This window comes from Anabrus simplex, chromosome 1 (assembly GCF_040414725.1).
Source record: "Anabrus simplex isolate iqAnaSimp1 chromosome 1, ASM4041472v1, whole genome shotgun sequence".
Classification (NCBI taxonomy): Eukaryota; Metazoa; Arthropoda; class Insecta; order Orthoptera; family Tettigoniidae; genus Anabrus; species Anabrus simplex.
Window position 1 is genome coordinate 158,274,677 of NC_090265.1, and position 14,296 is coordinate 158,288,972.

The window sequence follows — 14,296 nt, forward strand, 5'->3', positions numbered from 1 at the left end:
GGATTTAGAGTGTTATTATCAGAAATGTGTAAGTAGCGAAGTAATTCTTCAAATCTATTCCTTGAAATAGCACCTGCGACCCCGGGATGGTAAGTATCAGCACCTGAATCCCAGTAGAGACGATGCCTAGCAACAGTACAATATCCACTCAAAAGTAATATGGCAATAAGTAACCTGATTTCATTAACGTCAACATCAAAATTATGGTTAACTTGGAACATGGCATATCGTTTTGTCTCATTAACAATGGGGTTTATTATTTGGTCATCCCAAAATAGTTCGAAAAGTTCTACAGGAGATTTGTTTGTGTTTAAAAATTCTGGTCTTGTCCATTCGTGTTCAGGTTTGGAGGGTATATCAACATGTTCCCACTTGCGTGTTGGTGGCAATGTAGTTATCACTAGAAGTAGCTGAGGATGCAGTCTGTTCATTGTGACTACCTGATGATGCTACTTGGTCAGCACAGCTAGTATCATTCCGTATCTCAGGTACTCCCAATACCATTTCTTCAAATCGATTTTCAGAAATGACAGTAGCCCGCAGCTCTCCCTCAGCCAGAAGTTGGTTCCCAGATAGATGATTGATGTTTCCGTCTTCGTCACCACTTTCCTCATCACTATGAAGATGATTTTCCGGAGGACAAGTGTATATTGTAGCACTTGCAAATTGTTGGTCGTCACTCTCAAGAATCGCCAAGATTTCATCGATGGTCAACCTAAAATATTATAAGAAACACGTGAAAATATTTTAACGATATATCTACAGTAGCTAACAATACTGATATAATGCAGATGATAGTCTATAATCATTTGTTCCGTTATTTTTACAACATTTTTGCTGGATTACTCGATGCATATTGTGTTTTATAATCAGTTACGGCGTAGGATAGGGAATCTGTAACTCGTGTATATCTACATATCATAACACAAATTATTTTAGTCAGTAGAACATATGCTGCCGTAATGATTGTACTATAAAATAAGGTGTACCCGCCCATGCCCATTGCCCCATTTTTGGGGCATTGAAAGAAATGACTGGAAACAGTACTCAAATTACAAATAACCAGCTATATTCTATTACAGCAACATTATGCAAGTTATATACCATAAGGAATCACACAAACATACTAATAATTATCAATAATAATTAAAATACTTACTTGTTCTGAGAGGTCATGTTGCATGTTCACAATGAGCTGTAGTCAACAATGAATAACTGTTTTGTTGAAGCAGCTGTGTGTTGGCAGGGACCCAGGTCTTATCCACCAATGCCAACCTTCTTGAAATATAACATCAAACTTACCTCAGGAAGAAATTCCTTGAAATATAAAAATAAAATTCCAGCTGCCCCAAAAATGGGGCGGTGGGCATATATGGGTTAAGATAATGAGTCCTCATAGTTTAGGTTAGGCATGGTATCTTCACGTGGTGAGTAATGTAAATTCAAGGGACGTAATACTTCTCGTGTAATTTATTCATTTAATTTTTATCGTATAACACGTTTTTGTGGAAATATAATGTGGTACAAATTTAAATACAGTGTGCGAAAGTTCGCATTTGCCACAACGCTGAGAACTTGTGCGTACCACGGCGAAAATACAACTATACAGGTAAATAGACATTAATATTTTCATTTTCTTCGTATAGGGGCAGGTAACGTTTATGAGAAACGAAAATTCCAATGGAAAAAGTACCTATTACGAAGAATAAAGGTGTATGTTTCACTCATTTTCCAGAGCTGATGAGAACTGCTTTTGATTTTCTTGTTTCACAGATTTACAGCAGAGCGTTTAATTGTTGATACAGAACAAGTATAAAAGTTGGACAGTAACCAATTGAACCTACATATAGTTATTTCTTGGGTTCGTAATGTTGAGTACGCGCTGCCTCTTCTCCCCAAAATTAATGCGAGTAAGAACCATTCCTCGGCGGTTTCCGTGAATGTGGGAAGTAACTAATACATCTGGATGATCAGTGCATTGATATTTGGGAAAACATCGGCTATTCCTAAACAAAAAATAATACAAATGTTTATATAGAAGAAAGAATTTCAGGAAAGTCTTCGTAGGATAGTGCCAGAAGTGTCAAAAAAAAAACTAAAACTAAGAAAGCTACTGTATTTATGGCCATCTAGAGGTATAGAAGTAAAATTTATTATTGCACATTTTTTGTCTCCATATTTGTATTAGTGCATAATAATTATTTGTTGGGTACATTGACGAGTAAAACACTGAAGCTTTGACCGCGTAGATCGCACTTCAATCCTACTTCTCCTAAAATTACATAGACCGACCTGACTTACGAGTTATGATGCGATTACAGGTTTTAGTGATTTCACCTGTAATATTAATACAACATTTGTAAATATTTCATAATTACAAAAGGTACAGACGCATCACGTCCTTGCATTACACGGGTCAGACGGAGGAAACAGTTCGCCTCTTTGTGTGACGTCATCGAACGTACAGTACGGCCTGTACATCACGAAGGCAGTGACAAATATTAATTTATAGGAAGAGGAATTCGGGATTGGAATAATTTATCAAGGGCAATGTTCGATAAATTTCCAAGTGTTTTGAAATCATTTATGAAAAGACGAGGTAAACAATTATTGGTGGAGAATCTGTCACCTGTGCCTACTTACATTTTTGCAGAAAGATATTATATTATAATCTTCAAAAATTCTGAAGACAAAACGTATTATACATGCCAAATTGATTCAGACTCAATAATTTGTTATTTAATCGGACTGGGTAACTATTCTATCAACCTTCACAAAACTCTGATACTACAAACTGCCCATGTTCACTTGATTAACATGTAACTTCTTATTTAAGAACAAACATGACATCTACCTACGTTGTATGATTCCCTTCTCATCAAGGTATCCAGCATAATGCGTACTTTGACTAACATAAGAAGAAAAATGCGCACGGTAATCAAATCATTCCCGTAATCTCCCCGTAATTTAACAAATCTCCAACTTCTTTGAAATCATGTACTTAGGCATAAGATACCCTGAATTCACCCAGCTTTCACTCCCGTACAGCAAAGTCGGTCTGAATAACAGACTAATTTAAAAGACAGTTTCGTCCGAGAACAATTTCTCTTGTGTAAAATACCGTTGCTTCCAACTTCGAATTCACTTCATTAGTCCTGTTGCACTTGAATCGATCTCCCTTGCAATAAAATTACAGTACCTACACCACCATCCTGGGTGAATATACAGTACATCCCAGATACCCCAAATGATCGTTCTAGTTCTGTAATCCCAACCTGACATTTAATCCTCCTAAATAATAATAATAATAATAATAATAATAATAATAATAATAATAATAATAATAATTCGGGCATTTATCGCTATTTATTAGGGTTGGCACTTGATATGAATTTCCCAGTTTTACGGTAGAATTTCCTTTCTGACGCCAACGCTATGTAGTCGCTATTGCGTGTTTCTGTGGTACTTTGTAATATAGTCTGTTGATGTGTTATGTAGGCCTATGTATGTATGAAGAAAAATGTATTAAGATTAACACAAACAGCCAGACCCTAAACTAGAGGAATTTGTCATACGCAGTTAAAATCTTCGTCCCAGCCGGGAATCGAACCCGGCGGCCTTTTAAACTGAAGACCAGTACGCTGATTAATTTAGCCAAGGAGCTGTCCAATAATAATAATAATAATAATAATAATAATAATAATAATAATAATAATAATAATAACTCTGACGGGCTAAGTGGCTCAGTTGGAGAACGGTGGCTTTCTGAGCCCAAATTGGCGGGTTCGATCGCGGTTGAGTGCTCCAAAACACCAACTATCTGTCGGTAGATTCACTGACACGTAAAAGAACTGCTGCGGGACATTTCGGCAACTTGGGCGTCTCTGAAAATCGTAAAAGTAGGTAATGGGGTTAAAACCTATAGTCTAATATTTTAATAATAATAACACCTCACACATCTCTAGAACTGAAATGGTCTTAAGATAAGATTTTGGAGAGCCCTAATATTTTTCCAGTAAATATGCCATCACATGACAGACTGTGTCAGGATGCGATCTCACAATGTTAACGAGAAGTGTATGTCTAACTCCATCTTACGAAAAAACAAATTTGAAAGCGGATATGTGAATAATCATGACTAAATATGTATTGCTATTTGTAAGGCGTGATCACAAAGTTTCGGTTTGAGGATATCGCTGCTGCGGACAAGCAACGTAGCGCGACTCTGATGCGGGTATATAAAAACGGACATGTATGTAAAGGGATTAGTGTGGCAGTCGTGTCGTGCCGAGGTGTGTGCGTTAAACGTGGCCACGTGTACTATGATGACATTATTACCAAATGCGTCCGAACAGGACCAACGTGCTGTAATTCTGTTTTTGACTACCGAAGAACAAACATCAGTGCATATCCATCGGAGATTGAAGAGTGTGTATGGGGCAGCATGTCTGTCGGAAACCTCGTTGTGGAATGGTGCACCAAGTTCCATACGGGTCGCGTTTCGACACAAGACGCTGGTCGATCTGGGAGGCCAGCCTCATCCATTACGGGCAACAAAAACTCAAGTGGAAGACACTCTAGCACCTGCTCTATAGTTCTGATCTCTCCCCGCATGATTATCACACCTTCGGTCCCCTCAGAAAGGTCTTGACGAGTCGATGCTTCCTGTCGGACGAGGATGTGCAGCAGGCGGTTACTGTATTCTTCACACAGCAGGGCGCGTTGTTTTACCACACGAGGATTCAACCTGGTGCGTCGGTGGGATGAGTGCCTCAATGCTTAGGGTGATTTTGCCAGACTGGCATCCCGATTCAGGACTGTACGGCCGTCGAACGAAACGTTTTGATCGCCCCTCATATTTTATGCTCATTAGTCATTTCTTTGTACATTCTTCTTTTCCTAGCGCTTTTCCCACACAGGGTCGCGGATGCGAACTGTGTCGCACATGTGGATTTGGCTCTGTTTTACGGCCGGACGCTCTTTCTGACGCCAACCCAATATGGAGGGATGTAATCATTATTGTATGTTTCTGTGGTGGTTGGTAGTGTAGTATGTTGTATGAATATGAAGAGGAAAGTGTTGGGACAAACACAAACAGCATGTCCCTGAGCCAGAAGAATAAATCAGACGCGATTAAAATCCCCGACCCGGCCTGGATTCGAACCCGCGACCTTCTGAACCGAAGGCCTCAACGTTGACCATTAAAAAAAATATTTTTACTGATATTATCTTATTTTTCTCATTCTTTCCTTGTTTTTTCGTTTCATTTTCTGCTTACGATCGACACATACACCCAGTCCCCGAGTCAGCGGAAATTACCAATTAAGGTTAAAATCCCCGGCCCGGCCGGGAATCGAACCCGGCGCTCCTTGAACCAAAGGCCAGCACCCTAACCATTCAGCCATGGAGCCGGACTTCCATTTAGCCAAGGAGTTGGACAATCATTTCTTTGTACATAATCACATGTATTCTACGATATAAACGAACATATTATGTAGTAATTACTGTTACTAGAAACTTTATAGTAAGATTCTTGCAACTTGTTGATGGTATGGAGACTAAGTAAGCTACAACAGTTCGTGTATTGCAGGTACTGGGATGTCTCATTGCTATTTGTCTGGCACTGCTACCACGCACAGCGGCTGGAGATGAAGAGGCAATGCCCAAGTGAGTGAGTCTGAATTATTATTATTATTATTATTATTATTATTATTATTATTATTATTATTATTATTATTATTATGAAGCAATTCACCATGCTTTTTCTTAATATATTCCCTCCATCATTTTCATTAGATCTCTACGAAGAACTGGTAGACCTATAAAAGTTCGCCAGGTTATTCCACATAACACAATCTTATGATATGAAACGCATTTCACTTCTGCAAATATATTCAACCCCTACGACGTTCTTCAGGTCTTTTACAATTCTGTTCATACAGTATATTTCTAGACTAATTTTGTCCATATTTGAATTTTTTCTCGCCATGTTGCCAACAACTTTCCATAATTATATCATCATTTTCTTATGAAATAAGTCACTAGTTTTACATTCAGCCGCATCCTGCCCTTCTCAAAGAAAGTAACTAACACTCTGTTGTGTCCAGATAGTCTTTAGTAACTAAATTATATGGTTCAAGGTCTGAAATATGGTATAAGTTAGAATGTGAAGATTTTTCAGTCAGTGGAATACCGTACAGTTTATAATACAACCAAAACGTGTCATGGATGCTGAAACAGAATATTTTATTAAACACAGAATGACATGCTTCGACCAAACCAGCGCATACCTTCGAACTTCTAAAATAAATTCTAAATGCCTACAGATGGGTTTAAGAATTGTAACGTTGTTACTGTGCTGGAAAATAAAATGATGTTAATTAGTTGAAAGCCACACGTTGTCCCACGGCTAGAAAATAAAACTTGTAGCGCTAGCCGGGGCACACAGCGGGGCTGATAATCGCTTTGATTTGCCCCTGTATACAACAATCCCCTGCACATCACCACAGGACGAAACAGCGGGAGGACATGTCACACAGGAACTACAAAACAAGTTTAACTTACAGTGGTCTGCCAAATTAATATACTCTCAGGTAGGTATTCCATTTTTAAGGACGTCTGTATATTGTTCAAGGAACAGTGAAGAAAGACCAACACGAGTTAGTTTTAAGTAACTAACTTCTATCTCAAACAAATATTTATATTATCATACTTGATGCTGCACCATGGCGCTAGGTAAATCTGATGCAGCTATCGCATAGAATCTAGAAATTAATACTAAAGACTGGCCAGCAAGTTCTCTTGACTTGAACCCCATAGAAAACATTTCGATGGCAGAGAAGAAAAAAACTAAGAGAGAAGGAGTTATTAGCAACTAGAATATGCTCATATAAAGAGCAAATGAGGACTGGAAAATCCAAGAAACTGAGAGGAAAATGCATTTCAAGAGAAACTGTGTGAAAAAAATTGATGATTATCAAATTGCTTTTCTAGAAAATGTATTATAAACCACGTAAAATGTGCATCGAATAAATGAAGCATAATTTTTAACCATTCCGTACATACTATATACAGTACTCCAAAAATCATAAAATACACCATTATCCTTGTGAGTGTAATAATTTGGCAGACAACTGTACACTCCACATTACGAAATCAATCTTTGTACAGGTCATGGAGGCCCCTCAAGGAAGAGATAGCCGTGATACTAAGTGGGATAGAGTGTTAAGGCCGATTCCTGGACTAAATTTCTCGACTTCCCAACAAACGTTTCTTCCGGTTAAATCGAACGTACGCTTGGTGCCTCGGACAAGTTTAGATCGCTAGTTGATAGCCTCAATTCAGTTCTCGAACTGTATCCTAATCTATTGTAATTTGTATGTAATATTATTGTCTTGGCCTGCTTCACCCATTCCTACACCACCAACTGAACAAGTCCTGGATGTGTCAACATGTATCTTATGAATCTATCTCTTCTTCTGGTCAAATTTCATCAAATCGTTCTTCTCTCATCAACTTGACCAGCGTCTTTTCTTTTGTGGTCCAATCTAGCAGTCTCATATTCAGAATTCTTATGGAACACCACATTTCAAAAACTTCTATTCTCTTTCTTTCATCGTCGGTTATTGCCTTTGTTTCCCTTCTGTGCAATGCGTCGTTTTACACAAATGCCTTCAAAATCCTTCATTTACAAGGATGGAATTGAAAGCTGGCTTTCCCTCGATATCATCCCGCGTCAACTGCCAACAAGACGTTGCCCGTTCCTCACCCGAATTACTCGTATGAGGAAATACTAGTAGGATGTTTCCTTTCTTTTGAAACTTTGACCAATATGTTTTACTCAGTGCTGTTGGCATCATGGCATGTGTTCGACCAATGAAAATATTTTCATATTCTCACTGTCACCAAGTCGACACTGAGAATGGGTTCAAACCAATGAGAATTATGTATTTGTTGAGATAAAAAGAACCTGGAAATTTATCGAACGTTTCCCTCGATAAATTATTCTAATCTCTAAATCCTCTTCCTATTAATGGATATTTGCCCCAATTTGTCCTATTTAATTTCAACTTTATTTTCATATTATGATCTTTCCTACCGCTAACAGTTCTACTCAATGTTATTCGTCTCCTAACGTCAGTCCACGCCATCTCACCACTGACAGCTCGGAACATATCGCTTAACCGTGCAGCTTGTCTTCTTACCAGTGTTGCCAACTTAGCGGATTTCCCACTAAATTTGGCGGAATTAGAAGACTGTCGGCGGAGAAATATATCATTTAGCGGACAGCGGATTTTTTTGGCGGAATTCTAGATTTATTATAGCGGAATTTAGTGTTTTTTCCATTTTACGTTTTTAAAAAAATTTGTACTCCAATCTGTCTCCGAGCTATTCCGTATTTCATGTCAGGAGCTAGCAGTCACATGAGGAAAACATGTTATTAGGATTGTATGTTATGAGATCACGGTATCATAAATTTGTAATGCGTGGCGAAAGGTTACTCATCTCTTAGTTGACGAATGACGACAGGTAATTAAACTGTGAGAGAGTAGCATTTATATTTATGCTATGATGGAAGACCGTTTCATGAACTGGCCTGTCCTGTGTGTGGCCCTTGAGGTAGGGGATTGAGCTAGTTTGCACCCGGCAGTAAAACGCCTACAAGTTTTAGCTCGCCGGCTAGCAGGCAGGGGTTAATCACAGTGAAACTCACAGATCAGGTGAGTGCAGACATTTACTTTTATTTTTATTATTATTATTATTATTAATATTATTATTATTATTATTATTATAATTGCTCATTGTTATTGCTCATTATTTGAGATCGGATTTCTTGGCGGAATTTAGCGGATTTTAGTAGTATTTAGCGGATATTGAAAATATAAGTTGGCAACACTGCTTCTTACTCCCAAGTCTTCGCAGACTAAAGTTTGCAACATTTTCTTTAACACTACTCTTTTTGTTGGAAATCACCAAGAACAAATTGTGTTGCCTTCTTTGGAATCTTTTCCAGTTCTCCTATCTGGTGTGTGTCCTATACACTGGAACCATACTCTAACTGGGGGTCTTGCCAGAGACTTATATGCCCTATTTACATCCCTACTATAACGCCTAAATATCCTCATAACGTGAAAAAGATCTGTAACCTTTATTTTCGATCTCGTTAATCTGATTACCTCAATTAAGGTCTTTCCTTATACCACCATTTAAGTTCTCAAATGATTCCCATGAGATACTTCCATCCCATCAACACAGTAGTTAAAACTGAGAGGACTTTTCCTCTTGGTAAAACTTACAACCTGATTTTTTATCCTGTTTTACAACACGCCATTGCTGTGAAAAGGAAAATCCACTTTTGATGATTTGTTTATGAAATGTATAATAATAATTTCTGTTCTGTACCATAAATGACTCTCTGGAGCTCTTCTTCGTAGTCGAGGGAGCGTCAGCGAAGAGGATGAGACTGACAGCGAGGAGAAGAAAGGAAGCAGCGCCGGTGCAGTGACTTCTCCTATCAACAGGTTAGTTCATTGGTCAGTCTTCACATCTTCGCCTTTGCATTGGATACCTTCAACATATCTTATTAAGTACCGAGAGGGATTGCTACGCAGATCACGACGTGGGAGATGGTGGATTCCAAATCCAGTATCTCCATCGAAAGATATGAAGTTTTTCCGTGATTTCCCATTTTCACAGTAGGTAATGCTGGAACTGTACCTTAATTAAGGCTACATGTGCTGCCTTCCCAGTCCTAGCCTTTACTAACCTATCATAACCAAAAATCTATGTGAAAAGCCCGCCCGGTCACCATGGTCGTTAAGATGTCACGTCTATGTGGTCTGATACCTTGGTTTGCCGGCAGGGTGGAGAGGTGGTGATATACAATTTCTAATCACTAGATTGCGCACTAAAATACATTCCACGCAGTGTCCATACGGAGTGAGGGAATGGTGATTCGTCTGTCGGATGGGAACATTGAGCCTTAAGTAGAAACGTTAATGTCATTCGACAAGAGTACGCATGTGCCGACACCGGATTTCACCCTATCCCTACCTCCTTACCATTATTGTAACAGTAGTACGGCCTCTCCCTAGTGGCAGGCAACACTTCTAACGCCCAAAAATACTGGTCTCATGGAGATAGGCTGAACCGATTGAAGAGTCCTTGATGTTCATGTTTATTAAAAGATTTTGAGTGTTACCTAGGAACTTGGAATGTATGAATATTAGTTGAGTATTGTACCTATTTGTGGGCTGGTACTCCTGGGCTCAAGAATTTTGTTTCTAAGTTGCCACTACTATCGGTTCTATTCAAACCAACCAATCAGCGCCCAACTCGTCTCTATAAATACTGCTCTTGGGCCCTACTATCTTTCTGGATCTTCATAGAGGGAACGGCAAAAGAGGTTCTACTCATAGGAGGCTACGGACGTGCTGGGGCAGTATGTAAGGTAGGAGGATTGACTTATCTAACCGGTGAACTCTGTTGTGTGTGGTGAAGAGAAGATACCAGCATTCTTCTCTAGCACGTAACAGTTAGAGTGTGCCGCGATTACCTTAGCTTTAAATGTAGAGTTTCTTATTACAATTAAGTTGTAATATGAAGGTTTTTTTTTTTGCTATTTGCTTTACGTCGCACCGACACAGATAGGTCTTATGGCGACGATGGGACAGGGAAGGGCTAGGAGTGGGAAGGAAGCGGCCGTGGCCTTAATTAAGGTACAGCTCCAGCATTTGCCTGGTGTGAAAATGGGAAACCACGGAAAACCATTTTCAGGGCTGCCGACAGTGGGGTTCGAACCTACTATCTCCCGAATACTGGATACTGGCCGCACTTAAGCGACTGCAGCTATCGAGCTCGGTGAAGGTTTCTAGGCTGCCTGTGGACGGAGTGTAATTACCCTAGTGAGTATCATGTAATTTCAATGCATTAGTGTGCACTCTCGTTTCCCTTATTCACCTTACTTTTTGGTTACTAAGCTGCCTTAATTTTTCTAAATTTTTCTCCAAATTTTTGGCTAGTAATTTATTTCCGCCAATGCAGTATGGCTTATCCTCTGTACAATCGGGCCTTCTGCCCCATTAGGTTTTATGGCAAGTCTTTTCACGCGATTCCTTGAGTGGTTCAGCATTCCAGCGTGTTTTGTTTCCGGCCATTTCTATTTAATTATTTTCTACAGCTGTGTAGTGTGAGTTTCTGCTCCTGCGTTCTAGATAATTCTGATCTTACCGAGAGAGTTGGCCGTGTGGTTAGGGGGGAGCAGCTGTGAGCTTGAATTCGGAAGATAGTGTGCTCGAACCCCACTTTCGGCAGCTGCTGAATATGGTTTTCCGCGGTTTCCTATTTTCACACCATGGCCGTCGAATTCCCACTCCTAGCCCTTTCCTCCCATCGTCGCCATAAGATCTACCCGTGTCGGTGCGACATAAAGCAACTTGTAAAAAAAACACACATTATGATCTCTATTGTTATTGCTTCCCCTTAAAGCAAGGGCAGCGGATGTCATGATAAATAGTTTTAGTGTTCCCTTCGGAATGAAGTTTATGATAATGTGAAATCTGGCCTTTGGTAGTAAAATTTAGGAGTTCAATCCCCTCTACTTTTTTAATTGAACTAGGAAGGAAGCTTCAGCTTCGTGGGTTAAAAGAAAAATACTTTCTTACACCGGAGTTTATCTATACCAAACATTATCCGCACCAAAGATTATCTGTACCAAACATTATGTTAAAGACGAGCTAGTCTTGCTACGTGTGTATCAAAGATGATCTGCCAATGATGTGTCTAATACCGAGAAGTGTTGTAGAATGAGAGCTCCTTCTCCCTTATTAACTATCAAGCACCAAGTCTTTACCTTTGTAATATCTTATTCATTGTAAATGTTGTTGATGCTTTGAAAAGAGAAAGAAAAAGGAAAGGAAAAATAATTTTGAGATAACATTATAAATTTAAATGTTTTGTGTGGTCATTTGTTCAGATGTCTCGACCTTGCCATTTTTTCCCCTCTACTTCCACCAAACTCAATAAGGAGTGGTACCAGAGCGTGGTTAAATAAGTTTGGAGAAAGCCCCTTTTGACCGTTTTAAATATATTTTGCTATCTGAACTCTAAAAATTTCGATTTTTCACAATTTTCAATATGTCTTTTCCTCGGGACGTCATTTGTCCTGGATATACTGTATCCTTAAGAACAGTTTCTTTACGAACTCCGCAGTAGGGAAGTGCAGTTTGATAGCACTGTTTATGCACATGGGGTAAGACACCCCTAGAAGAGCGGATGACATTAAATATAATCGAAAACGACGAGTATTATTGTCGAATCCATAGTTTACAGGGTAAGTGCCCGGGCAGCGCCGGGTAACATAGTTGGTTATTGATAAATCTCCAAATGTACTCTACCGTTTTCAAAATAAAATCACTGTCACTCTTTAAGAGTCCTGAATCAGCCCGTTTCAATTCCGACTTTTGGGGAAAGGAAGTTGTAGGGTCACTGTTTGTGATCGAATCTAATATTTCCGATCTCATTTCAGTGATTAGTTTTCTAGAAGGTGGTAAACCTTCTACTAACCAGCTTAAGCGCATTCAGACACGTCTATTTCACTTTTATAATCGAATCGGAGATCTATTGTCTCGCAAATTAAGTGGCGGTCATTAAATATCTGCTGAATTCGTGTGTGTTAGGAGGAGTCTGGCCCTTTACGGCCCCCTTAAGAGAATGAACTAGGAGCGATTGGCATAAAGCCTGCGGAGGAAAACTAGCAGGTAGTTTGTGTATTAGCAGCTCACGGGTGGCTGCATCGACGTAAATAAATAAATAAATAAATAAATAAATAAATAAATAAATAAATAAATAAACAATTATTACAAAATTTTACAACTTTTGCTCGAATCACAGATGTCAAGTGATATATAGGCTATTTCCTGATATTATTTGTATTAAATAGGACCTCAATCGAAGTAAAAATCATCTTTAAACTTTTTAATTTTTAATAAGTATTATTTATAGCACCGTTTCTACTGTGCGCATTTGGACACAAAAGATCTGATCTGGAAAATGTTTCGGCAAGAATAATTTCGTTAAGAATGAACATGACTTAAGTTTAGAGTTTATCAGATTTCTCCAAAATTTGACAGTGATTGTATTTTGAAAACGGTAGAGTACATTTGGAGATTTATTAACAACCAACTATGTTACCCGGCGCTGCCCGGGCACTTACCCTGTAAACTATGGATTCGACAATAATACTCGTCGTTTTCGATTATATTTAATGTCATGCGTTCTTCTAGGGGTGTCTTACCCCACATAATGTTTTTCCATATAGTATATAAGTGATGTGTTCACCAATTTTAGTTGACAGCTACGCTGGAATATAACACATACATCCAAAATCTCGCCATTTTGGACATTATTTATCTCCCCTTCTCAACCTCCATTCCGACTGGAGCTGAACTCTGACTTAAACGGCATCCAGAGTGTTACGGTGTTAGAGGAGTCCTGCCCCCACAGCCAATTTTTCAGATAGTAATCCGTATGTGTACTGTGTTAGTTGTGAGCTATGCTGGAACATACACACATTCATCTGTAAGCTCGGTTATTTTAGATATTTTCTTTTTCCACCCTTTCTCACCCCATGCCGAAGCGGCCGAACTTGGACTTAAATGATATCTGGAGTGTCACTATTCATCTCAGCGACCCCGATAACTATGGATTCTACTTTAATATTGGTCGTTCTCTATTGCTTTTATACTTCACCCCCAATCTCGGCCAGTTTGGTTTTCTTTCACCCCTTCTCACCCCCATGCTGATGGGGATTGAATTTTGTCTTAAACGACATGCAGAGTGTGGATTTGACACTATTTTCTATTATTTGTTATGCCACTCTCTCCCGAGCTCCACCCCTACGGGTAGCTTACCCCCATAGTGCTTTTTTACAGACAGCCATATGTGCAGCATGATCTCACCTTGGCCTAACCTACATTTACGCACGTGCTTACTTCGAATACCAGGCCTGTATTCTATTGCAGAATTCTTGAGCTGACGTTGCCATGGTTACAGCTGGTCATTTCCTCATCCGATTCCTAGGGCGGGACAGTGTGATGCCAATATCTCTATAACGGTTGGTTTTAGGCTCTGAAAACATGGTCTTCGGGGCCCCATAGGGCCTGACTGAGTTTTGTTCTTCGCGTCGTGAGGCTTAAAATGAGCTTTGTCTCGTCCTTGTACGATAAATTCTATACTTAGCCTATGTTAATGAGCCATAGGGCCTAAATCTAGGGATTGAAGAGGATGATAACATTTC

At 39.2% G+C, this 14,296-nt stretch overlaps 1 protein-coding gene across 3 annotated transcripts in view; it reads left to right on the forward strand.

Annotated features, from left to right (window-relative positions):
• The window catches only part of LOC136885327 (uncharacterized), a 61,325-nt gene that overhangs the window by 16,239 nt on the left and 30,790 nt on the right, over positions 1–14,296 (forward strand). For 2 of the 3 annotated variants that reach the window (XM_067157842.2, XM_067157850.2), the window contains exons 2-3: positions 5,591–5,667; positions 9,411–9,521. In XM_067157842.2, the coding sequence (XP_067013943.2) occupies positions 5,591–5,667; positions 9,411–9,521 (188 nt within the window). The remainder of the gene's footprint in view (positions 1–5,590; positions 5,668–9,410; positions 9,522–14,296) is intronic. The other variant, XM_067157858.2, reaches the window with a different exon arrangement.